Raw genomic sequence first — 25,808 nt, 5'->3', positions numbered from 1 at the left:
GCCGGATGCGGCCCTTTGCTTGGCTTTATCCGGCCCTTGGGGCACTATTCCTCCCAATGACATCAATAATGGGGCACTATTATGCACTATTATCCCTAAGATACCAACGATGAAGCACAATGCCTCCCCCTAATACCAAATGTGACGATGTATACTCCCACTGATGACGGGAATATTTCCACTCCTGTTGGCCATAATCCAGCCCCTCTAAAGTCTGAAGGACAATAAACTAGCCCTTTGTTTAGAAAAATTGGAGACCCCTGATTTAGATGATTGTATCATCTCCGAGACAATGTCTCAGTCCAGGTAATAGATGCCGATCCTGCTTGATGCCTGAACAAAGATGATGCCGTCCTTCTGAGGAGAAAAGCAGATGAAGCATTCTAAGGAGAGTACTGTGATTTCTGTGAGAGGTGAAAATACCTTAGCATGCATGCAAAATGAAGAAATATACCGTATCTGAAGCTAGGTTGACTTTAGAGTGCAGAATGGATGTAACATTCACTTCAATATATAGAGCATGAGAAATGCTAGGAGGGTATTTACGTTTGTGGTAAAAGGAAACTGGTTATAAATCTCTAAAGCTTGGACTCTTACTTGTGACGGGCCTCTGGGGTGGAGTTGCAGTGGTCACAGCCGTCCTGGATCCAGGTTGACGCTGTACTGGAACTATGCCCTGATCCTGTCCCACAAAACGGTGGTTGATTTTCAGGTCTGATGCAGAGTAATGGTATCCAGGGCCAGCAGGGCAGGTCTCCTTAAAACCATCTACAAAACATAGTCAAATGCCAGCGATTGTATGTTACACTGCAGTAAAATTTGCTTAGCCGGAGCAAAATATTAAAATTCTTTAATGGATTCCTACCTGTACCAAAGGGAGGGCATCTTTCACATCCTTTGCCCCAAGCTTTGCCCACACGACTGCAGCAACAGATCTGTTTGGTGATGTTACGGAGAATAGGGAGAGAGCAACCGCCTTCCCGCAAAATCCGGAAACAGGGGCCCTTAACTTCTGAGATCACATGATGGGCTAAGATAAAACATAAATGGTAAAATGGAGATCCAAGAAAGTACAATTATTCAGTAGAATATTTATGTAGCACTTTCCCTGTAGGGCTTGCTGTTTGATGACTTGTTGGGCCTCCTCTGATTAACAGCATAGTCACTTAGGGTACAGTCCACACATTCATCCTTAATCCTAATGGCTCGTTACTCAATAAACAGTCCAGGGGTGTTGTTGGTTTTAAATAGGAAGTAAACCCTCCTCTGACACTTGTACCTATAGGTAAGCCTATGATAAGGCTTACCTATAGGTACTGTAAATATCTCCTAAACATGTACAGTTTAGGAGATATTTACCTTACATGCAGCCAGTGACGTCACTGGCGCATGCGCTCTGAAGGAACGGCCGCTCGTGCCGTTCCTTCAGAGCCCCGTGCCGTGACCGTCGGCTCCCGCGCGCATGCGCATGTGCGTCACCGCGGCTCCGGCCAATCAGATGACCGGATGCCGCAATCCCGGAAGACGGACGACTGGACATGTCGCCCGTCATAGAGGTAAGCGAGCGGCACGGCGGGGGCTCGATCTAAGGTAAGTATTTGATAATGAACTAGTATGCGATGCATACTAGCTCATTATGTCTTTCTCTTTCAGGATGGAAAGAAAAAAAAAAAACATTTTTTTCGGTTTACAATCTCTTTAAGTATTTATTGGGGAATTTGGATGGGAGAAGGAAATAATGGGATACTCCAACTGGAACCATATACAGTTGATCAAGACAACTCTCACCAGGTTGCTTGTGGAAGCAGCCACACTGCTTGACTATACTGCCATGTGTATATAAAGGGTTAAGTCTCCTTGCTCTTTCTTCAGCAATAGACTTGGTCAACTACATTATCTTCAGGATCTCTCTAGCATCCACTTTACTGACACCCATCCACTGACTCTTCTAGCTGCAGGGATGGCCCCCCTCAGGTTAGGCCCCTTGACACAGATCTGTACTCACTGTATACAGCATCAGATCTTTCCAGTTTCTTCCTTCCAGTCAGCTCTACTGGACCTCTGGGTTCAGTTCCCATCTAGCACTTTAGGCCCTCAGGTCAACTACCTGAGGCCGCATGGCAACTTCTACAGAGGAGGAGGCAGGCGCCCCCTCCCTCCGGGACTCCGCTCTCCAGCTAAAGGACCTCGAGCACATGTGCTCCTGGCATTTATACAGTATCCCAGCATGCACTGAGGCACTTCCCTTTGAAAATCACCAGGGCTGTACTAAATGCATGTGAACTCATTTGTCAGGTTTCCTCCCACTGTCCAATATGCCTCCCTATTGGACCAGTGTAAAACACTTCAGACAAACTGAGTTGCACCTGAGCACCATGAGCAGACCTCACTATCAGGTCTTGCTCTCTGGCAGGAGAATAATATAGAATTACCTGGCAATTCTTCTGGTAAGCAGAAAGGATCCAAAACTATACTCTATTAAGCACCTACCTAGGAGGGTGCTATATTTAGAGGGAACATGTGCTATTACTCCAATACAGTATAATGCATAGTTATGGTAATGTCTATATATTTGGTTATTATACTGCCATCTTGTGGTTATTTCGGTTATTGCACTTGTCTTTCTGTTTTTCTCTTCTGTGTTCCCTCCTGTCCCCTCCCATTGATGATGTATTTCCTGTTTCTCTTTCTTTATGCTTGTGGGGATAGAGATGGCCACATCTGTGTCGGTCTTTCATACAATCTGCTTACATTCGGGTACACATTACCATGTTTTTACCTGCAAATACCATCTTTCAATCATCTGCCACATTTTGTTGTCTGCTATACCTACTGCTTGCAAAAAAACCTATGTGGATTGATAGAAACGGTGTCTGGTGAGTTCAGCTATCTGATAATGATTGTCCGCGGTGATTGTATCTGCTTATACAATCCAGGAATAGGTCTCAGCAAGGGATAAGTCACTATTACAACAATTAAAGTCAGAATAGAACATTTCCATCTCTGCTATCAAATGATAGAATAACATTTTCATCTCTGATTCAATAAATTTTATTGAATTATTAAAATTTTTACATGTATCACAACAGATGAATGGAGATAATATGTAAGCCTCACGCTACTTCAGACTGACATTGTATGAAAAGAGCCCAGCAAAGCCTTCGTACAGCATAATGATACAGGTCATTAGTCTAGAAGTGTCAATCGTAGGGGCATCCCAGAAATAAGAAATCAAAGAACTCGGAAGAGAAAAAACCTCTGTGTGGACAACTAAGAGGCATGGAGGGATGTTGGTCGAAAAGAACAAACAAAGAGAAAGCAAAGAAGAAGGAAAAAATAGAAACGAAGCAAAGGAAAAGGTGGACATGAGGGGGAAGGGAAACAAAGAAAGGCTGATAGGCAAAGGTGGTAGGAGAAGAAAAAAAAGAATGGGGGGAACAGTGCTCACCAAGGTAGGACCCAAACACTACAGGCTCGGTAAAGAAAAATGAAATAGCGAGAAGTTAAATTTCATCCGCAAATAGTGTGTCCCATATTTTGTGAAATTTGGACAATCTATTATCCTACGTAGCTGCCATTTTCTTATGAGATTTAAAGGCAAAACCTTAGTCCAGTGGAGAGGGATTAGAACATTTGTCAGGTATTTATTGCTGTCTGTGCCCCTGTCAAATTCACCTTCTCGATTTGCCATGTTTATAGTGAATGTTATAATGAAAACACAAATTTTGGGTTGTCACCAGAACAGGAAAAAAGGGGAAATGTTTCAATGGGAGCACTAGTTCTGGTAGTGACCTTGGTGACAACCAGAGATTCTCTCAGATTCTCTCAGAGGGGATTTCCTCTCATGGGACCTGAAAGCGAAAGGAAATCTCCCTAATGGCACACATATGACTAGAAATGACAGGGGATATGACCTATGACTGTCCCTTACTGAATCCACCACAATGAAAAAAAAGTTTGCCTTTAGTAATACTATTAGTTCGCCAAAGGGAACAGTTAGCTTTTCCTAGAACCTGGCAACCGTCAGCAGGTAAAACATGGGTAGACAAATGAAATTCCAATTTGGTATAGTTAGATTGTTTTTTGTTCAAGAGAGCTTCCATTGGGTTCTTTTGGGGAGGTCTATTTATTGGGAATTCTTATATTCCTATAAATATCAACATTGAAACATTCCTTCCACTGATACCAATGATGTGACACTACTTCTCCCACTGATGCCAACTATAGGGCACTATTCTTTCCACTAACACAGATGATGGGGCACTAGTCCTTCCACTAACACCAACGATGGGGTATTATTCTTCCCACTGATACCCAATAATGGGGCACTATTTCTCCCACTGACACCAATGATGGAGCACTATTCCTTCCACTAATACCAACAATGGGGCACTATTCCTCCTACTGACACCAATGATGGGGCACTATTTCTCCTACTGACACCAACAATGGGGCACTATTCCTCCTACTGACACCAATGATGGGGCACTATTACTCCCACTAATACTAATGATGGGGCACTATTCCTCCCACTGATATCAATGATGGGGCACTATTCCTCCCACTGATATCAATGATGGGGCTCTATTCCTCCCGCTGACACCAATGATGGGGCACTATCCCCCCCCCCACACAGACACCAATGATGGGGCACTTTTCCTCCCACTGACACCATGATGGGCCATTGATCCTATTATTAATACCCATTATGGGGCACAATTCTTCCTCTTACTGACCACAGGTGCTATGTAATATTTTTTACTCCCACTGATCAGCGTCTGGCCCCCCTAAAGTCTGAAAAAGCTTTAATTTGGCCTTTTGTTTAAAAAGTTTGGAGATCCCTGGTATAAACCATCTAGTGGGTGCAAGACAAAAAACATCTACTCTGCGGGCAATCCCACCAGGCATGTAAATGTGCCATCAGCAGAACACCCACTAAAGCAGCAAGAGGGGTATCTGAGCAATGCATAAAAAAGGCAAAAGGGAACGGAGTACCATCTACAGTTCTACACCATCTCTTTTTGCCTCTGTTTTTTTAGGGGCATTATGTTTTACAAGAAATCTCACTCACATATACAGCTGCTTCGTGAGGCATCCAGAAGATATCCTTCTTTGCACATACAGGAAAAGCTCCCTCTAGTGTTGATGCAATTTCCATTTTGACAAAAGGATGGATCTTTACACTCATCAATATCTGTTTTAGGAAGAAAGATTTCAAAGGAGGTCTCATTTAAAAAGAAAAGTTAAGAACGAGCTATATGTAATGTGTAAAATGTCTTACCTATACATGTTCCATTGCTTTTGCTATAGCCCTTAGGACAGGAGGATTCTGAAAGAACGCCAACTATGGCCCCTTCTGTGGATTTAGAAAAGGCGCATTAGGCTGATTTGATATACAGTATATATCTCAGTAGAGTCATACTCAATAACACATGATCATCATAGTATTGGTAAAACGTTTTTTATGTTGCTTTGTTTTCTTACCCTGATGAAGAGGGAGTTTGCAAATTCCAGAAACATGGTGACTTTTTACCTGTTGACTGTTCGTTGGTGATTAATTAATCTATCAGTATAGTAATAGAATAGTATCCCACTACAAGCATTACCCCCTTCTCTCTAGTTCTTTGGTACTGGGTTCAGGCGCTCAACAGTCACAAACAGCTCCAGGTGAACACTCCAGTCTTCAAGAAAAAAAGGAAGGAAGCCGCTCACTGCTTAAAAGCCAATGTTCGGGTTTGTTGAAAAGGCTGATGCACAGATTTGCCCACCTGGCGTTACCAACAAATGAGTTTTACTCCTACACAAAGGTTATTCATTGAGCAAATAGGCTCTATGTAGGAGTGAAACATGTTAGAGTTGGTAACACCTGGTGGAAGAGTCTGTGCATCTGTCCAAAAATCTGAACTATGGTTGTTAAGCGGTTATCGGCTTCTTTCCTTTTTTCTTGAAGACTGGATTAATAAATCTGTGCTGGAAATAACACGATTCATAAGGTTCCAATTTTCGAGAATGAGGCCTACACTTATGACTAAGGCCCCTTTCACACGGGCTTTCCGATCAGGTCCGCCTGTCGGTTTTTCAAGTGGACCTGATTGGATGCTCCCCTATGGAGCAGCGGATGTCAGCAGTTACCACTGCTATCTGATCTAATCCTGTCCATGAAATCCAGACAGATGGAAACCCTATTTTCCATCCGTCTGGAGGATTGGATCGGATGAAAACGGACAGGCGGTCTGTTTTCTTCTGATCTCCCATAGAGGAGAGTTCAGATCTGGCAGGTCTGCCTCTGCAAAGTAAGCGGAGACAGACGTGTCATCTGCCTGAACCTGTCATCTGCCAGTGGGGATCGGCAGATCGATCCTGGTTGAGCAAAACAGAGTCCGCCGGGCAGAAAGCCTGTGTGAAAGGACCCTTAAAGTGGAACTTTAGTCAGAAAATTAAGGCCTGCTAGGTGACTTTAGGCTGGCCCCTTGCTTAGTTGCTCTTTATTTTTAGTCACTGTAGAATTTGTAGAGGCCGATCTGCTGACAGCTTTATAGCAGAATTTAACCCTCCTATCCTTAAGGCTCGATTCACATCTAATGCCTCGTACACACGCAACGATTATCGGCCGACCGATCGGCCGTCTTTTGTCCAATTGTTGTTGTGTTGGTTGAAATGTGCTCTAGACTGCACACTAATTTTATCGGCCAACAAAAACCAACTTCAGAAGTGATGTCATGTGCTGGTTTACTTTCCGTGTGTTTTTGCTTCTCTGAGCATGCCCAGTCTTGCTCATCAGATTTATGCCTGCCGAAATCTGTACTGACTGACGAAAAATCGGCCATTCTGTTGACGGCCAACAAAAATTTTATAGCATGCACACCAGATTTTGTTCGGCCGAAAAGTCGGAGTCGGTTGTCGGAAGCATCATACTAACAACCCGAAAATTGGCCGATCGGACGTTCGGATGTTGGCCGAAAATTCACGGCCAACTATCGTTGCGTGTGTACGAGGCATATGCATGTTGCTTTTTAGCGTTTCTGTGCTTTTTTTTCCGAAAACACGCGTTTTTGATGCGTTTTGCACTTTTTTGTGCTTGTTGCTTTTTATTTGGCCAATGTGTTGTTGGGAAGATGAAATAATGCAAAATGTGTAAAAAAAAAAAACACGCTAAAACACATAAAAAACGCACTAAAATGCACTACATGCTTTTCTGCAGGGTCTCTATTGAAATCTATTGAACCAAAGAAGCAAAAAAAGCAGCGTTTTGCATTTAAAAGAGTCCCTGACCCTTTCCAAAAATGCAGAGACACAAAAATGCGTTGATGTGAATGTGTTCCTTAGGAACCCACGTTAAAAAACATGTCAGGCGTTTCTCCAAAAAGCATGAAAAAAGGCATTGGTGTGAATGGAGTCTTAGGTCTTGTTCACAATATGTGCAGAGAGTGGAACGTCAGTTTTTTTTGCATGCGTTCCACAAGGGCACAAAAACAAAAAACAAATGTTCTCTATGTGTCCTGTTCACACCACAACACTGGCATCACATACACATTTTTTTTTATGACATCAACACTGTAATGTGAACAGGGCACATAACTGACATGCATTAAAACTGATGTCAATGTACATAAAAACTTACTGAAAGCGCATAAAAACTGATGTCTACAAGTGAATTCTGTATAGTTTTATCATCATTTTTCATGCACTTATGCTATGAACAAGCCCCTACAGCCAAGAAAGCTGCTTCTGTTTGATCTGCAACTGCCATGTTGCTGCACATGTGAACAGAAGAGATACCAGCCTTTTGATAGTTTGACAGTTTGGTTGAGGACACAAGCAAATGTGAACGTTAGCATTTTCAGGATTCCAGGAATGTAACTGTTTTTTAAACCATTGACGGTTTAGTTCTGCCTTATGATTTAGGGCTCGTTCACACCATGTTGCAGAGACGTAAGTTTTTCTGCACGCGTTGTGCACACAAGGGCACAAATGGTGGGTGATAGATGAAAGGACACTAATGATGATGGCGGGGGACAGGTGAGATGACACTAATGGCAGGAGACAGATAAAGGGGACACTAATGGTGGGGCACAATTATGATGGGGGGCAAATAAGGGGGTGCTAACGGGGGGGGACAGATGAGGGGGACACTAATGGCAGGAGACAGATGAGAGGGACAGTGATGGCAGGAGATAGATGAGAGGGACAGTGATGGCAGGAGACAGGCGAGGAGGACAGTGATGGCAGGAGACAGGCGAGGGGGACAGTGATGGCAGGAGATAGATGAGAGGGACAGTGATGGCAGGAGACAGGCAAGGAGGACAGTGATGGCAGGAGACAGATGAGGGGGACAGTGATGGCAGGAGACAGGTGAGGGGGACAGTGATGGCAGGAGACAGGTGAGGGGGACAGTGATGCCAGGAGACAGGTGAGGGGGACAGCGATGTCAGGAGACAGGTGAGGGGGACAGCGATGGCAGGAGAAAGATGAGGGGGACAGCGATGGCAGGAGACAGATGAGGGGGACAGTGATGATAGGAGACAGGTGAGGGGGACAGCGATGGCAGGAGATAGATGAGGGGGACAGCGATGGCAGGAGGCAGATTAGGGGGACAGTGATGGCAGGAGATAGGTGAGGGGGACAGTGATTGCAGGAGACAGGTGAGGGGGACAGTGATGCCAGGAGACAGGTGAGGGGGACAACGATGCCAGGAGACAGGTGAGGGGGACAGCGATGGCAGGAGAAAGATGAGGGGGACAGCGATGGTAGGAGATAGATGAGGGGGACAGTGATAGCAGGAGACAAGTGAGGGGGACACTGATGGCAGGAGACAGGTGAGGGGGACACTGATGGCAGGAGACAGGTGAGGGGGACAGTGATGATAGGAGACAGGTGATGGAGACAGTGATGGCAGGAGAAAGATGAGCGGGACACTGATGGCAGAAGACAGATGAGGGGGACAGCGATGGCAGGAGACAGGTGAGATGGGCAGTGATGGCAGGAGACAGATGAGGGGGACAGTGATGGGAGGAGACAGATGAGGGGGACAGTGATGGGAGGAGACAGTGATGCCAGGAGGCAGGTGAGGGGGACAGTGATGGCAGGAGACATATGAGGAGGACAGTGATGGCAGGAGACAGCCAGGTGAGGGGGACAGTGATGGCAGGAGACAGGTGAGGGGAGATGGGCAGTGATGGCAGGAGACAGGTGAGGGGGACAGTGATGGCAGGAGACAGGTGAGGGGGGGGCAGTGATGGCAGGAGACAGGTGAGGGGGACAGTGATGGCAGGAGACAGGGGAGATGGGCAGTGATGGCAGGAGACAGGTGAGGGGGACAGTGATGGCAGGAGACAGGTGAGGGGGACAGTGATGGCAGAAGACAGGTGAGGGGGGACAGTGATGTCAGGAGACAGATGAGGGGGACAGTGATGGCAGGAGACAGGTGAGGGGGACAGTGATGGCAGGAGACAGGTGAGGGGGACAGTGATGACAGGAGACAGGTGAGATGGGCAGTGATGGCAGGAGACAGGTGAGGGGGACAGTGATGGCAGGAGACAGGTGAGGGGGACAGTGATGGCAGGAGACAGGTGAGGGGGACAGTGATGGCAGGAGACAGGTGAGGAGGACAGTGATGGCAGGAGGCAGGTAAGGGGGACAGTGATGGCAGAAGACAGGTGAGGGGGACAGTGATGGCAGGAGACAGGTGAGGGGGACAGTGATGGTAGGAGACAGGTGAGGGGGACAGTGATGGCAGGAGATAGGTGAGGGGGACACTTATGGCAGGAGACAGGTGAGGGGGACAGTGATGGCAGGAGACAGGTGAGAGGGGCAGTGATGGTGAGGGTAATGTCAGTCTGTGCATAAAGACGTGCATGAAAAATGATGTCAAAGTGCATAAAAACTGACTGAAATGCGCATGAAAACTGATGTAAACTAGTGTCTCCCCAAAGGAAATCTGGGCAGTTTTACCAACATTATTTTATTCATGAATGGTGTGAACGGTCACATAACTGATGCGCTTGAAAACAGATGTCAACGTGCATAAAAACTCAGTGAAACATGCATGAAAACTGACATAAACCGATGTCTCTGCAAGTGAAATCTGCGCAGTTTTCATGCACGTATGGTGTGAATGAGCTCTTACTGCTAATCAGGGGCTCTGGGCTTCACCAAAATGGCAGCCTCCAGCAAGAAGAAGCAGGAGCAATGCTGGAGGCAATTTACAGCACACACTCATTTTGGTAGCATATTGATTAATGTGAAATTTATGTTCCTCTCTAAAGAACATTATTTTTTTAGCAACTTGTTATGGGTAAGGTTCCACTTTTAGGAAATTGAGTAAAATAATTATAAATTACCTAGGCTTGCACAGATTTTTGTCCATTTACAAAGAGCTTTTCTTTCCAACGTCCTCTACATAATTGGAATGATAAATATTAGCCTGGCTTTCTAAACTGTACCATAAAATCATCTTTTTGGAAGAATTCTTGGAGGTTTGTCCCTCGGCGGTTCACAGATATGAGAGTGGGAGACCTCTGTTGAACCTAATAAAGTTCCTGTCTGTTTTGTAATCACATTTATCTATCACAGATGGACCCGATCTCTGGGCTTTCGGGGAGGACAGATGTGTTTTTGGCATGGTTCTCCAAGCAGGATCATGTGGGTGGTTTCTGGAAGAAGACTGAACCCCCTCAAAGGTTTGGCTGCTTGCTTCTTGGGGTATGAACAATGGCGCTGGTAATTTATACTCTGCACCAGTTCTAAGTGTCCCCATCCATCATCGCCCGGGGACATTCTGTGATGTTCCAGTTGTTCACTTTTTCACTTAACACGCAAAAAGGAACATTTATACAATCAGGGGTCAGGGATCCTTGTAAACAAAGTTGCAGATTGTTCCACGGAATGTGCAACATGTTTATAACAAAAGGAAGAGAAAATAAACCTCTGTGTCTCATTCAACTCCACATTTGCTGTTATTATGATAATAAAATGGGTAAAAAAATAGCAATGCTGGAACAAAGTTATTTTTTTTTAAATAAGCAGATTCATATCATATAAGTAACAAAATGCCGCCGCGCCCTTCCCACGCCACCGCACCCCCCGCACTAATTTAACACAAGTGGAGGATGATCAAATGAAATGGAATCAGTATACAGAGGTTTACTTCTTCTGAGCGAAAACAAAGGAACACTCTAACCACCATGACCACTTCAATAATTTGAAGTGGTCATGGTGGTAGGAGTCGGAAACACTGCATATGCTACGCCCCCCCCCCCCCCGTCTGAGGCAGCCTCTGCCTACCGTTAGTTGGAAGCTGCTGTGACCGTGCCCCTGACCTGACTTCCTTCCTCCCCAGCAAAAAAAAAAAATTGTCAGGTGGCAGTGGGCCGCATTGCCTGAGGCTCCGGGCCGCATGCGGCCCTCTGGCCGCAGGTTGGACATGCCTGTCATAGGGTGATATACACATTCAGAGTTGGTTTGCAGTGGCTTTTACTCTATAACAATGAGCCTATTTTCAAAGATATAAAGCTCAACTCTGAACAATTGCTTTTTTAGGTTTTGTGTGAAGTAAGGTTAGAACCCCCATCAGATTCTTACTGTTGCCTCTCACTACCTTCCCCCATGACTGGTGATGGGAAATGTGGGGACATTTTCCCAGTAGGGTCGGAGCAGCAAAACAGACTGGGAGGTCAACTCACTAAGAGTTAAATAACGCATGATTATTTGAGATAAAATAACTCATGCAGTATTTAACTTATGAAAGTGCAGTTCACAAAAAAATGCACGTTGAATGTGTTTTCACATTATTTTCCTGCAGAACAGCTGCAGCAGGAGCTGAAAAACATTTAGCAGTGGTCAGGGCCGCTGATGGAGGGGGGAGGGCACCAGTCCTCCTGTAGGGGGCCCGGGCACACAGGGGGGCCCCAACAGCACGGGGAATCAGTGTGGTCGGGCAGAGGGGCAATTACAGAAGAAAGCCCTGTGCGGCTCTCTGCAGCAGCTGAAAGCCAGTTTCTCCCCCACCTGCCAGATTTCAGCTGCAGCAGGGAGAGACACAGACACAGGGCATCATTCCTTTAACTGCTTCTCTGACACCGATCCCCCTCCCTGTTCTGCCTGCTTCTGACCCCCCTTCCCGTGTGCCCCCTTTCACTGTGACGCCCCCCCCCCCCCGGCCACAGCGCTGCAGGCTTCCCTGTCTTGTAGAAAAATTACAAACTGTTAAAAAAAATTAAACGCATGAATCATTTTAAAAAACTAAAATTGTAAAAATAATTTAACATTTTAAAAAGAAAATTCTGTATTTTTTTTAATGTAAAAAAACAATAAAAAATGGCTTATTCACACAGGTTCTCTGTTATGTTTGTGCCTGCTAATAATGATTTTAGTGTATTTTTTGTGAAAATGTTGTCTTGATATATTCGGGGGGGGGGCACCCAGGTAGGCTGCACGGGGCCCCATGATTTCTAACAGCAGCCCTGGCAGTGGTATTCCTATCACCGTTAAATGTGACAGTTCAGCTCAGAGCTGCTGCACCCACTAATGTTCTAACTACCATGACTCATCCCTGAATGTAAAGAAGAAAACAGACAGTAGGGGGGGGGGCTAACGCCAAAAAAAAAAAATTGCCCCAAAGTCACTCACAAATCCCAAAAAATTCATACCAGACCCTTATCCAAGCATGCAGCCTGGCAGGCCAGGAAAAGGGGGGAGGGGGGGAGGTTGAGCAACCATACCAGGCCACATGTCCTCAACAGATGGGGGGGTGGACCCCCAAAGAAACATGTCCCTATGCTGATGAAGACAAGGGCCTCTTCCCCACAACCCTGGCCTGATGGCTGTGGGGGTGTGGGGGTGTGGGGGGGGGGTGTGGGGTGACTTGGTTTTATGGTAATGTTAAATGTGGTAAATGAACCTATAGCAAATTGAGCTTTTCAATATCGCTTGTGATATTTGGATACATGACCCAAATATTGCATGAGATCTCCTTTAGTGAATTGAGCCCTTGAGCTTTGGGCAGAGGAGGAGAACAAGGGGTAAGGTAAGTGACGGAGCCTTTTCATCTGTACACTAAAAAAAAAAAATTATAGAACCTCTGTCAGTTTTTTATTTTTATTATTATGTTCCTCTTATACCATTTTTAAGTGTTTTAGATACTTACTCATGTTTGCATTTTATACATTTTTATATTTTTATTCATTTTATTTTTCATATAAGACATTGCCTTGCTTTACCTTGGACTCTCCTTGGATTTCTTTGCACTTACATTGTCATATAACTTGCATATGTTAAATAGGTACAATGTGGTAACATTGTTTTCTCCTTATGGGTTTTCGGGAAGACGTTCTGTCATTTACCTATTCAACTTCCTGACTTGAAAGTGAGGTTTGAATTGGTTGCCGGGGCCATACTTGATGATGCGGGAGCGTGAGTTCCGGGGCCGTCTGTGATGATGCGCTAGCGGAAGTTCCGGCCTCAGTGAGAGGGAGGCTTGAATCAGACGCTGGTGCTACCTTCTACTGATGTGGCGGCCTCTCATTGGTAATTCAAAGAGAGGCTTGACCCACATGCCGACGCCATGTTCGAATTTGCTAATTACAACTTCAACAGCTGATTCTTCCTGTTTATAACTAGGGATGATTGAACGGTTCAGGTCGACCATCGGTTCGACCCGAACATTGGCTGTTTGAGGTTCGGCCGAATTCCGAACTTTTTGCTGAAAAAGTTCGGAATTCGGCAACCAGAACTGACCAAAATGCAATGGTACAGGAAATGGGCTTTAAAAGCCCATGATTGGACCAGAACCATCAGTAAAAGCCAATTGAGGGGGCAGGAGAATGCTAGGAATGTGATTGGAGTGACTAGGGGGTCCATAGGCTAAATTCCTAGCATTGTTATACAGGGACATGGAAGAGAGTGGAAGCAGTTCTGTGACTTCTGCTACAAAGTGTCATTTAGCAATTTTTAGTGTGAGGAAAGGGATATCTAGTGTAGTTAGGGTGCTATTTTCCACTATAGTTAGATTTAATAATTTAGTTTCTGTAGGGAAAGTGTTAAGTGTAAGGGGACCATAGTGTATTGTAGGGTTAACTGACTCTGACTGCTATTGCAGGGTGACAAAACCCTTCCATATCAGTTTGACCGCTATAGAGAAAAGATCGTTTCTCTTAGGTCACTTTCAGAACAGCGATATGGCTTCTCGCCTGTCGGCCTGCTTTTTGCTGCAGGCGTTTATAGGGCTTTTTTGAGGACGTTTGGAGTCAGGCATGACATCTGAACTTCTGTGTAGGGGTATATATACATACACACATGTCTGTATATATACACATACACATATATAGGTGTGAAAGGAGCAGAACACTATACTTGCGCTAATGAAATAATGAACACCAATATGTCTCCGCTCCTATCACACCTATATATGTGTATGTGTAAAATACATATAAGTGTGTGTGTATATATACCCCTATACAGAAGTTCAGATGTTTTGCCTGCCTCCAAAGACCCACAAAAAATGCCCAAAAAAAACGCCTGCAACAACACACCTGGGCATTTTTTTTTGGCGCAGGCATTTTTTTGGGCATTTTTTGTGGGTCTTTGGAGGCAGGCAAAACATCTGAACTTCTGTGTAGGGGTATATATACATACACCCATGTCTGTATATATACACATACACATATATAGGTGTGAAAGTAGCAGAACACTATGCTTGCGCTAATGAAATAATTAACACCAATATGTCTCCGCTCCTATCACACCTATATGTGTGTATGTGTATAAATACATATAAGTGTGTGTGTGTGTATATAAACCCCTATACAGAAGTTCAGATGTTTTGCCTGCCTCCAAAGTCCCCCAAAAAATGCCCGAAAAAACGCTTGCTACAAAACCGGCAAGGTGTGAAAATAGCGGAGCCATATCCCTGTTCTATATTGATTCTAATACAAACAAAATTTTTCTGGTTCTGGACATGCTACAGAGCTGAAACTTCACAGGTACACTTTTTAGACCCCCCAGACACTAAATCAAAAGACATTTTTTATTTATTTATTTATTTTCAATAATTGGCTCTCTATCAAAAATGACAATTTTTAAGAACTTTTTTTTTGTGTGATTAATAGTCCCTGGGGCATGACCCAGAACCCTAGGCACTTTTTAGGGGCATTTGTTGGGTTTTAGGGCTTCAAAATGGTGTTTTTTGATTACCGAAGTTCGGGTCCCATTGATTTCAATGGGGTTCTGAAATCCGGGCCGAACTTTCGGGAAGTTCAGATGTTCTGACCGAACCGAACTTTTGAAAAGTTCGATCATCCCTATTTATAACCCTATATATATACGGTATGTTGATTCAGGCACCAGGCTAATTCCTATGAGGATGTTATTTGTAATGAAACGCGGTAGGAGTATCATGAGTGCCAGTCTATAATATGAATGCTTCTTACCATTGGAGATATTGTAAGTGTATTTCTTTATCTTTCAATAAATTGTCCATACGGTATCACGCTATGGTCTTCCTTGGTTTGTCCTTTTACATATATCTATGATTTGATGATCACTGGACATTACTTGGTTGAGCGTTTTTGAAGATACTTACCTACACTCAACTTGCGATCCAGAGACGCTGGATAAGGTCCCATCCTTTGGTGCTGTGGACATCCCTATATTCAGCTTGTATGACCCATTTGCTGTACAGCAATTTGGGTCCATACCATCTGGTGAGCACATTTGAGATTTTTTCTGGTGTGGGACTCATCCCTTCAAATCACTTATTTCCGTGTGGATTTATTGGACTTTTTTTTTTTCATTTTTTGCACACTTTTGTTGGACTTTCTTTTCCACATGTTATGAGTTTATTCACATTTGGATTGTTGCATTTATTTTATGTGTTATAACATTTATTTATGCACTTGTATTCACCAGTCATTTAGCGCTGCACTATTTATATGTTTATTTTTTATTATTATTGTTATCTGTTCCTTAATCCCGGTTCACATTTCTGCGATGCGGGAAAGCTGTGAATATGCAGCGTGATCCCGCATCGCATCCGCAACCCTGGCAGTTCACACTGCCATATGCGATACGCTGGGGGTGTCAATTAAAAGTTAACGACACCCCCAGATCAGATCGTATATCGCAGTGCGATCTGAAAGTTTGCACAGAATCAGATCGCACTAGTGTGAACCACCATGTGATCCGATTCTGCTGCGGACCAAAAAAAAGGGTACTGTGCGTGTTTTAGTGCGATTGCGGTGCGAATTCAGGCATACAAACTGTACGGCTGAACTTGCACCGCACAGACATCGCATGTAATTTTAGGAGCAGTGCGAATCGCCACTTAATGTTTAAATGATTCCAGCCCCCCCGCCCACCTGCCAATCATCAGGCAGACAGACAGAACAGTGGTCTGCCTATGTAAACAAGGCAGATCGCCATTATGACAGGACAGAAGGAATGTAATTTGTGTCCCTGCAAAGCAGGGAATAAATTCCCTCTCTTCCCCTAGTAAAAGCACCTCCCACAGTACAGTAAAACACTGGTTAGGCACACAATTAACCCTTTGATTGCCCCTGATTTAAACCCTTTCCCAGCCAGTGTCATTAGTACAGTGTATATTTTGGGCACTGATCACTGTATTAGTGTCACTGGTCCCCACAAAATGTCAAAAGTGTCAGTTAGTGTCTGAATGTCCGCGGCAATTTAACAGTCCTGCTATAAAATTGCTTATTGCTGCCATTACTAGTAAAAAATAAATAAATAAATAAAAAATATCCCATAGTTTTTACACACTATAACTTTTGTGCAAACCAATCAATATATGCTTACTGGGATTTTTTTTACCAAAAATTTTGTAGCAGGATACATATTATAAAGAATATTGTTTTTGTTTTTTCTTCAATTTTTATTGCGTGTGTTCAATAGCAGAAAGATTTTTTTTTCAAAATTGTCAGTCTTTTTGTTTATAAAATCGCTTATCGCCGCCATTTCTAGAAAAAAAAAATAAATGAATAAAAAATATCCCATAGATTTTAGACGCTATAACTTTTGCGCAAACCAATCAATATACGCTTATTGGGATTTTTTTTTACCAAAAATCTGTAGCAGAATACATATTATGAAGAATATTGTTTTTTTTTTTCTCCAATTTTTATTAGGTATGTTTAGTAGCAGAAATATTTTTATTTCAAAATTGTCAGCCTTTTTTATAGCACAAAAAAATAAAAACCCGCAGAGGTGATCAAATACCATCAAAAGAAAGCTCTATTTTTGGGAAAAAACATAAAAATACTATTTGGGTACAGCGTCACACGATCACGCAATTTTCAGTTAAACTAACACAGTGTCTTATCCCAAAGAAATGGCCTGGTAGTGAAGGGGGGTAAATCTTCCATAGGTCAAGTGGTTTGGCCATAGATAGGAATTAGTAACAATGCACTACCTTCCTCATTGAATGAACCTCTTGAGAGCTGGAATGTACCACAATTCTCACTTGACAGGGGCTGATAGACTTACCTTGGTGTCCGGGGCAGGGGGTACAGTCATGGATGCCCCAAGCTACGCCAGAACCCCGACAGCAGATTTCCTGAGTCGTCAGGCCAGGGAGAGGAAAAGCGCACTGTGAAAGAAGCAAAAACCTTGATTAACATGATGGGAGAGCAGCTGTGCTGGCGGCAAGTAGAAGTATGACATAGCAAAGGCTCAAAAAACACCAGACTAAGTGACCTCCTCATGGGATAGCAATAAAGCTGCTGTCATTCAAGATTCCTCAGTTCTCATACTTTTCCAGGACTGTGCTTTTACATAACTTGGACAGTACATGATCACTCATGAAGGGAAATAGTTCTTTGATGAGACCTCAGGAGATAGTGTGGTCATCTTGGAATTGGAGTCTTGTCTGTACTAATCAGAGGGATAGTTAGAATAATATCTGAAAAAGGGAACTGAGACTTTGTGTATGGAACTGTCTGAAAAGACTACTGTGTTGTTCAATCCATATTCACAAAAAAAACACAAAGGTCCATAGTTTTGTGTCTGCACTAGAAAAAAGAAAGTTTTGATGGGTCGCCATGAGCATACAGCATACAGCCGCTATATCTATGCAACCCTTTTGGACAGTAAACAGCCAGTGAAATTAAAGTATACCCTGGTTTATTTTACAAAGCTACTAAAATAGTTTATAGAAAACAGTCAAAAATATCATGGGTAAAGTTGTTTTTCTACATACAGTACTTAGAAAGACAGCACTGGAACATGAGGTTATCTTTTTGGTTTTGTTATCCAATTGTATTGACTTGGATCACCTGCTGGTGGCACTGTGGCTCCCAGGGTGGAGGGTTGTAGTTCCAGTGCCCACCAGCAGGTGTCTCCCAGCAGTCAGCAGATTCCAGTAATCAGTCTCTACCTGATGCTGGCTGATGGAAGGGTATTTAGTTCCTCCTCTACTATTGCCTCTCACTTCAGTGTTTTGCCTGTTAGCCAGAGATTGCTTGCTGATTCATCCTGAGCCTTGTTTCGGATTCTTCTTTGTACCTTTATGCAGTGCCTGGCTGCCTTTTACCTGCTCCCTCTGTTCCTGATTCCATTCCTGGTTCCTCTCTTCCTTGCATCTCTAGTTTTACCCTGTGATCTGTGTTCCTCATTTTATATACATTTCATTATAGTTAGTTTGTTAGGTATTTTGTCACTCAGTTTATGGTTCACTTGTACTTTCACCTTTCCTGTGTATTTTGGTTGCTGGTGTTTGGGTGTGTTTTGTTTCACTGTTAATTTGTTTAAAGCATATATAGTCTTGTCACTGTTACTTTCCTAAGTGTAGCCACGCAGATCTGGCCATCCCTGCTGCTGATACTTGACAAGTATTGATGTTGGTATAGATCAGGGTGTCCTAACTATGGCCCATATCTGGCCCACTATAAGATTTTATCCAGCCTGCAGCTAAGGTCAGTGTGCACAGATTAAGGATTCATGTCAGCAGAGGCTGCCTATGGTCTCCACTGCTCCCCCATAACCAGGCCAGAACCCTCGGTGTCCCACCAACCAATGACTTGCTTGCCCAAGCATTAACAGGAAGATGGGACTTCTTCCATCCAAACCTACTACTACACTACTATGCTGTAAGTCTTACAGTGGTAAGGGGACTCTTATGGTGAGCCTGATGCAGGGGGGACTGTGATGGAGATTCTAAAGTAAGGTTAAATCTGATGGGGATTATGATGTAGGGAGGATCACTGATGGAAGAGGCACTCCTATGGTGACTCAGATGTAAGAGGGAATCTTTCATTTATAAAATTGATTTGTTTCAATTTGTAATTTACATAAATTTGTTTAGTTAAATTTATTTAATTTGTTCTCGGAATTCATTTCATTTATTCAAATCGATTAAAATTTTTTTAATTCCATCAAATTCAAATCAAATTCCATGCAAAATTTGAATTTTGGACGATAGTTGTATTCTTTTTCTATTCCATTCTTCTCTATTGTTTTTTTTTTCTATTCTATTGTTTTTTTTTCTATTCTATTCTTTTGCTTTCTATTCTATTCCATTCTTTTCTATTCAATTTGAATTCAAATTTATTCCATTTGAATTTCAGAAAACGGTTATAATATTATATTCTTTCTATTGTATTATTTTCTATTGTTCATTATCTTCTATTATATTTTATTTTCTATTCTATTCTTTTCTATTCAATTAGAATTTTGAATTTATTCAATTTGAAATTAGAATTTTAGAGGATGGTTTTATTCTATTCTAATTTTTTATTCTATTCTATTCCTTTATTTTCTAATCAATTTTATTCTGTTCTTTTATTTTCTATTCTATTTTGTCCTGATTGAATCTATTCTTTTTTTTTTCTATTCTATATTTCTGCTCTTTTATTTTCTATTCTGTTCTGTTTTACTCTACATTTTCTGTTCTTTTATTTTCTATTCTATTCTATTTTTTTAATTCTATTTTATTCTCTTCGAAAATTTGAATTTGATTTGAAAACTATTAGAATTTCGATTTGTCTGAAATTTTGATTCATTATTTCAGATTCATTTAAATTCATTACTATTGTGATTTCGAAAATTCTGATGATGAACAATTTGTTCAAATTTTAATTTGGAACTAAATGAACCGCACATGTCTAGATTTGACCCTTTTTCTGAAAAGATTGGCGATCCCTGGTATAGGTGATCTGGTTACTGAACAGGCAGCTTCAACCTCCCTCCCCCCCCCCCCTCGGGGATCTAAACAGTTTCCTTGGTGTGTAATGCAATACAACAAAAATAAGAATTGAAACACTGCACCTCTAGTCTATTCCAGATAAAATGTTATTGGAGGGACAAAGAAGTATCCATCATGTAGTATCCATCACGTTTCAGGGGCCCAAAATACCGCCTTCATCAGGGTTTATCCGGTGTGATAATCTGCACAAACCCCATCAGCAGTTTATTGGTTTAAGGAATTGATGCAGATTATCACAAATGAATGGGGTGGCTCTTTGACCCCCGAAACATATTGGATAATATTTTGATTGCCTCATCTGACTCGGGACTTTTGAACAATGGTGGTGTTCAATTCCTATTGTTTACTGTATTTATTTTTTTTACATACAGCTGACTTCCTGTCATGGAACCACAGTGAATAACACTGAAGGTGACTCTGTAGACAGCATTTGCAAGCTGCTGAAATTGAAGAAATAAATGGCTTTCTATTGTTCAACTTTTGAAAATGTTAGTTGTTTGGTTCATATGCATATCATTGCGGTGGAATTTCTGTCTGAATTGCATACCTTTTTATACCTTATGAGTCACTGAACAAGCATGGCATAGGCATGCAGCTAGAGAAATCAAGAGAAATCAGCAGTCCAGATCTAATAAGCAAATAAGAAGTTATTTTGGAAAAAAAAAAAAAGAAGAAGTTCTGACTTGTGCTGGGTCAGTGAATCATATAGTACTGAACCCAGGGCATCTGTATCTAACGTGAATTTAATAATTTTCCTATTTTTTAGTGCTAAGTAACTGGTTCTCTTCATGATCTACCTCTACTACTACGCTCCCTGTGCAACCAGTTCACCTTTTGGAGCCAAGAGTAAAAAGCCATATGTAAGCATGGTGCCAGTCTTTGTTGGAATTTACACTCTCTCTTTAAATGCATGGGTCTGACAAAAAGTCGCTTATGCACCAAGCACTGTGTTGTTGAAAGAAGAGGAAAGTACAGGTTAGTGGATTGTAGGTTTGCACCAATATCATATTTTTATAGGTGCTCACAGGGCTGGAGAAGTTCCGGAACCCTGTGGGTATAGGGCAGAAGTGATGTCAGATTGAGGTATAGGGTGGAAGTGATTACCGCCTCTACATCTCCTCCAGCCATGTGAGCACCTCCAGCGGCTGATTTGCTACCATCGGTGCACAGGCACACTTATGTAGATCACTTGGCATGTGCCCAGATACAATATGTACTGTCAGTTCTAACATTTTTTTTAAACTGCCCACTAGATGGCGCTTTAATCCCTTATTATACAAACACACACACACAGGAGCGGTGGGGGAAATATCATGCGATTCGGATAGGAATCGCACCACATTCCTGTTCAAATCGCATGCGAATCTGCGCTCATTCATTTTGTATTGACGCAAATCGCCACGCAAAGTATCGGTTTCGGTATTGGGAGCATTTGGGTGAGTACTGATACTTGTGCAAATGCTTGGTATCGGCACCGATACAGTGCAAAAATAGTGAATAGGGTAATGGAGGATCCGAAGAAGGCAAGTGTCTAAAAAGGAGGGGATGGGCTATCAGCTGAACCTGGAGCTTTGTCCTGAATAGGCAACATTGCAGGTTTACTTTAGAGTTTAGACTCTGAAAGCTGGCAGCTTCCCCTTCAAGCAGGGGAGGACTGGGCCAGGGGGCAGGGGGGGGGGAATGCCCCCTGAGCTACTCTGATGTCCTGTAAAAAGGCTGCACCACTTCTGCCACAGACATGCCTAGAGGATTCCTGGTGAAGAGAAGTAAAAAGTCTCTGCCACTGACCTACTGAGAAGAAGTGCAGGATGGTGTAAACTGTGTCTGAGCAGAGCCAGTTCCATGCCCCACTTGAGACTCTCCTCCCCAGGCCAGCCCCAACCAAGCTGTCAAAGGTCCCCCCAACTGCCTCCTGCTGGCCAGGTTGGGAACCCAGATTCAGTCGGTGATTAGAGAGTACCTGGAGCAGGGCTTCAGCCTGGAATGGGGGTCAGGAGGAGGACGGGAAGAGGGAGAGTAGGAGGGGGGCCAAGTCGTTGCACTATGGGCCTCTGGTTTGTACTTGCCCCCTGGTCTGAAGGTTGCCAGTCTGCCCCTGCCTTCAAGCATATCTATGGTCAAAATGTAAAATCATATATTAATTTCCACATTGCATTTCAATTGTTTCTAGCCTATTCTTAATAATCAGGATGGTTTCCATGTTTGTAAACTATCTTTGTGAAGATCCCCATTCCCCACAAATTTACATACTGGAATTCTGTGACACGTATGACCTATGTGAGTAGGCACTGCAGTGTCACACATTCCACAGAACCTGCCTTCTAAACTATAGTGGTGCTGAGGGGAGGAGTTTCAGGAAGCGGAGTCAGGACAGGAATCACTGCTTGCAGGCAGCAAAGTACCATGGGATATGTTGTCCCTAGAAATAGAAGGCAAACAGCAGAAGAGACGCTGCAAAGTATGCCGGGAATCTAGGCAATTGTGGAAATAGATGGCCAGCAGCCAGGCAGCGCTCACAACATGAAAGGATATTTTTCAAGTAAGCTTATATTAAATTGTCAGTAATAATTATTGTTTGTATTGTTATTACAATGTCAGTGTTATAAAAGGGAAGTGTATGCTGTGATCATAGATTTCTTTTACCTGTAAAAAATTGTGCATTTACAATTTTTTTGGTTTGGTGTGCGGCCTGTAGTGGTCTGGGAGGGGGGGGGGGAGGTATGGTGCAGTCCATCATCTGCCGCCCCCCCCCCCCCCCCCCCGGCCCATGGAGTACCAGCTGCCACTGGCGGACCATTTGTCTGTTTTTCATCCATCCGTTGATAAATAAAAAATGGACATCAATGCATCTCTATGGAAAAAACGGATGTAAATGGATGATCATCTCTTTACATCCATTTACGTCCGCTTCTGTCAACACCCGTTTTTTGGAATGGATCAAAGCCCTATTTTTCAGTTTTTTGCATATAAAAATGGCTCTGGGACTCAAGTGGTTAAGGACTCTAGCTGGCAGATGTTAAAAAAAAAACGGATGAAAAATGTATGAAAAACTGATGTAAACTTCATTAGTTTATTCTTTGAAAAAAAAGTGACGAAACTGATTAAACGAACGGTCCGCATGTGTGAAAGGGGCCTAAATTGAAAGTTCTATATAAGTACCTGTAATAGATTAAATAAATAAATAAGTATATCTATACCCAATTTTTTGTTTTAGTTTTGTATTAGAACCCTTATCAATTCTGATTGATGGTTCATGCTAAAATAATTTCTACATAGCAGGGGACCAACGCAGGACAATCACTGAAGATATTACTCCTGACAGCCACCAGATCAATCCTGCAATAGGGAACAAACAACACAAAAACACAAAGGAAACGGGGCACCTAGAGTACCAGTGGGTGAACAGTTGATCTCACATTAGGTGATGATGCTCATTTCTGATATTGGGCAGGAAAAACACAGTATTGTGTATCAAGGCAAGCAGGCATACATAATTTTGGTAGAGATGAACATGGTTTTTGAATTTCTCCCAAAGGATCTTAAAAAAAAAAAAAAATGGCATTGTGTCTGAATGGAGAAAAATGGCTTCTAAATGCAGTTGCCGATACTGATATTTTGTTCAATGCACAAGGTTTTTTTTTTTAATTTTTCTTTGACAGGTACTCTTGTGGAGGGATCTGGGGGTCTAAAAGACCCCAACCACTCCCTCTGCACTTAAAAGCATTCAAAACTCCAAGTTTGGCTGTTTTGAATGCTGTAATTGTTTTGAATCTGGGACCAGACAGTCCCCAGAAGTGATGTCATGACATCACTTTCGGGTTTCGGCATGGAGACCAGATCAGAGCCGAATGCGGCTTTGATTGGGTCTTCGGCGGCCGTGCAGACTGGTTGCCCGGATCTTCCGGTGGGACGGTAGACCCGAGTGAGCCGCGTAAGGCTGCGGGAGGGGGGGGGGGGGACGTCCCCTTCGGCTCCTTGTAATGACAGCCGAGCGGCTTCTCAGCCGCATTGGTTGTCATTACAAGACAGCCAATCGTCGGCTATGGACGTCGGTACCGGGGTGATGCCTCTAGCTGCAGGCATCACTCCGGTACAGCACTTTCCCGAAATATCAGCAATATCGGTCACCTTGCTGGGCGATTCCCATATATCGGGGAAAGTGCAGACCGGCCCTTGATATATCGGTGGTGCCGATAATCGGTGGATCCCTAGTTAGAACATTGAAAACAGGCTCACACAGAAAGGCTAACTGAGTTTAAATGCAGGGAAAGTGAGCCATGGCAACAGTGCATTGTAAAAGGTTTTTATTTTTTTGCACAAATGGAGGTATTGAAGGAACTCAGGCCATCTCAGAGCAGTTTAATTACAGGCTTGTTCACACTAGTGGTTGAGGAGCGATAAAACCCCAAAGTCGAGCCCCCCCCCAAAAGCTCCCCCATAAGCTGCAGAGGCAGTGGCTTTGCTTTGCGGCAGTAATTATAGCCCTAGCATCCACAGCATCCCAGCAGTATCCAACCTTTCATCTGACTACCCACACTGTCAGGACCTACCACAGCCACCCGTGCCACTTGTCCCCTTTTACAACCTGTCACCAACTCCAGGGGTATCAGAAGGGAGGTGTAGAAAAAGCGCTCATAATCATCAGCTCATGGCCTCGAACAGGTGCGTGACAACAGGAAGTGAAGAGAAATCTCCTCAGTTGAACACTGATTACAAAAAAACTATTTTAACTTTTCCTTTATCTATCCAAAATGGAAAAATGTTTTGGCTTAAGATATACTTTAATCTCTAAATAGCAACTTTAGTGAGTACAGGACACATGCAGCAAATCAGGGTATACTATAGCTTTGAGTGTGCATGATATCAAATGAAAGTTTCCTTCTCTGCACACAATATCCTCATGTATGGTTTGGATTTTGAGGAATGACATGAGGAGTGTAGAGAGCACTCCAATCTTAATTAATTCCAGGTTTTTGGCTAATAGCCAATGTGATTGCCTGCACCTGTAGGAGCCTAATACAGTCCAGCTGTTAGCAGCTGTGTGCTCACTATGATTGGTATCAGAGCTGCAGAGGAAACTGCACTCACATGTTGTTTGGCCTGCTTACGTAAGTAAGAAGGTTTTTCCAATTCCAGCTAAACTTTACTATGCATAGTCACGGGTATTGTTTTTCTCCAGAATACAATTTGATACTATAAACATAAAAATAAACCCTGGATGTTATACCTTAGTCTTATTTTTTACTAATCCTGTAAGTTGGAAAGGCGGTTTTCTATACCACGACCTCAAAACAAATGCAGTGCTACTCCCGTTGGAGTCGCAGTATTACTTGTCTAGGTTTTCCCAACTTCAGTCCCGCAGCCAGCCAACAACAGGCTCATTCGCTCTTTCTCCAAAAACAGTCTAGGGGGTGTTGTTTTTATTTTTGGAGAACTTCGATAGGGATTAGAGAAGTGGTGGGATACTCCAAGAATAATAACTATATACACTGAGGACTCAATCTTCCTTTTAGTTTAAGTAGTAGTAGAGCTAGTAGAGAAAAGTCATTTTAAGTAGTAAGGTAGCTGGACAGAGCTCTTCAGGACACCAGATGGTGTC

At 43.1% G+C, this 25,808-nt stretch overlaps 1 protein-coding gene across 2 annotated transcripts in view; it reads right to left on the bottom strand.

Annotated features, from left to right (window-relative positions):
- LTBP4 (latent transforming growth factor beta binding protein 4) overlaps window positions 1-25,808 on the bottom strand; it is a 355,162-nt gene that overhangs the window by 81,560 nt on the left and 247,794 nt on the right. For both annotated transcript variants that reach the window (XM_082262863.1, XM_082262864.1), the window contains exons 8-12: window positions 17,494-17,596; window positions 5,282-5,356; window positions 5,072-5,194; window positions 866-1,030; window positions 598-768 (exon numbers count right to left, since the gene is read on the bottom strand). In XM_082262863.1, coding sequence (XP_082118989.1) covers window positions 598-768; window positions 866-1,030; window positions 5,072-5,194; window positions 5,282-5,356; window positions 17,494-17,596 — 637 coding nt within the window. The remainder of the gene's footprint in view (window positions 1-597; window positions 769-865; window positions 1,031-5,071; window positions 5,195-5,281; window positions 5,357-17,493; window positions 17,597-25,808) is intronic.

Source organism: Pelophylax lessonae (genome assembly GCF_965119305.1).
Source record: "Pelophylax lessonae genome assembly, chromosome: 7".
NCBI lineage: Eukaryota > Metazoa > Chordata > Amphibia > Anura > Ranidae > Pelophylax > Pelophylax lessonae.
Note: the sequence above shows the minus strand (reverse complement) of the source record. Positions and strands in the feature narration are given on the sequence as shown.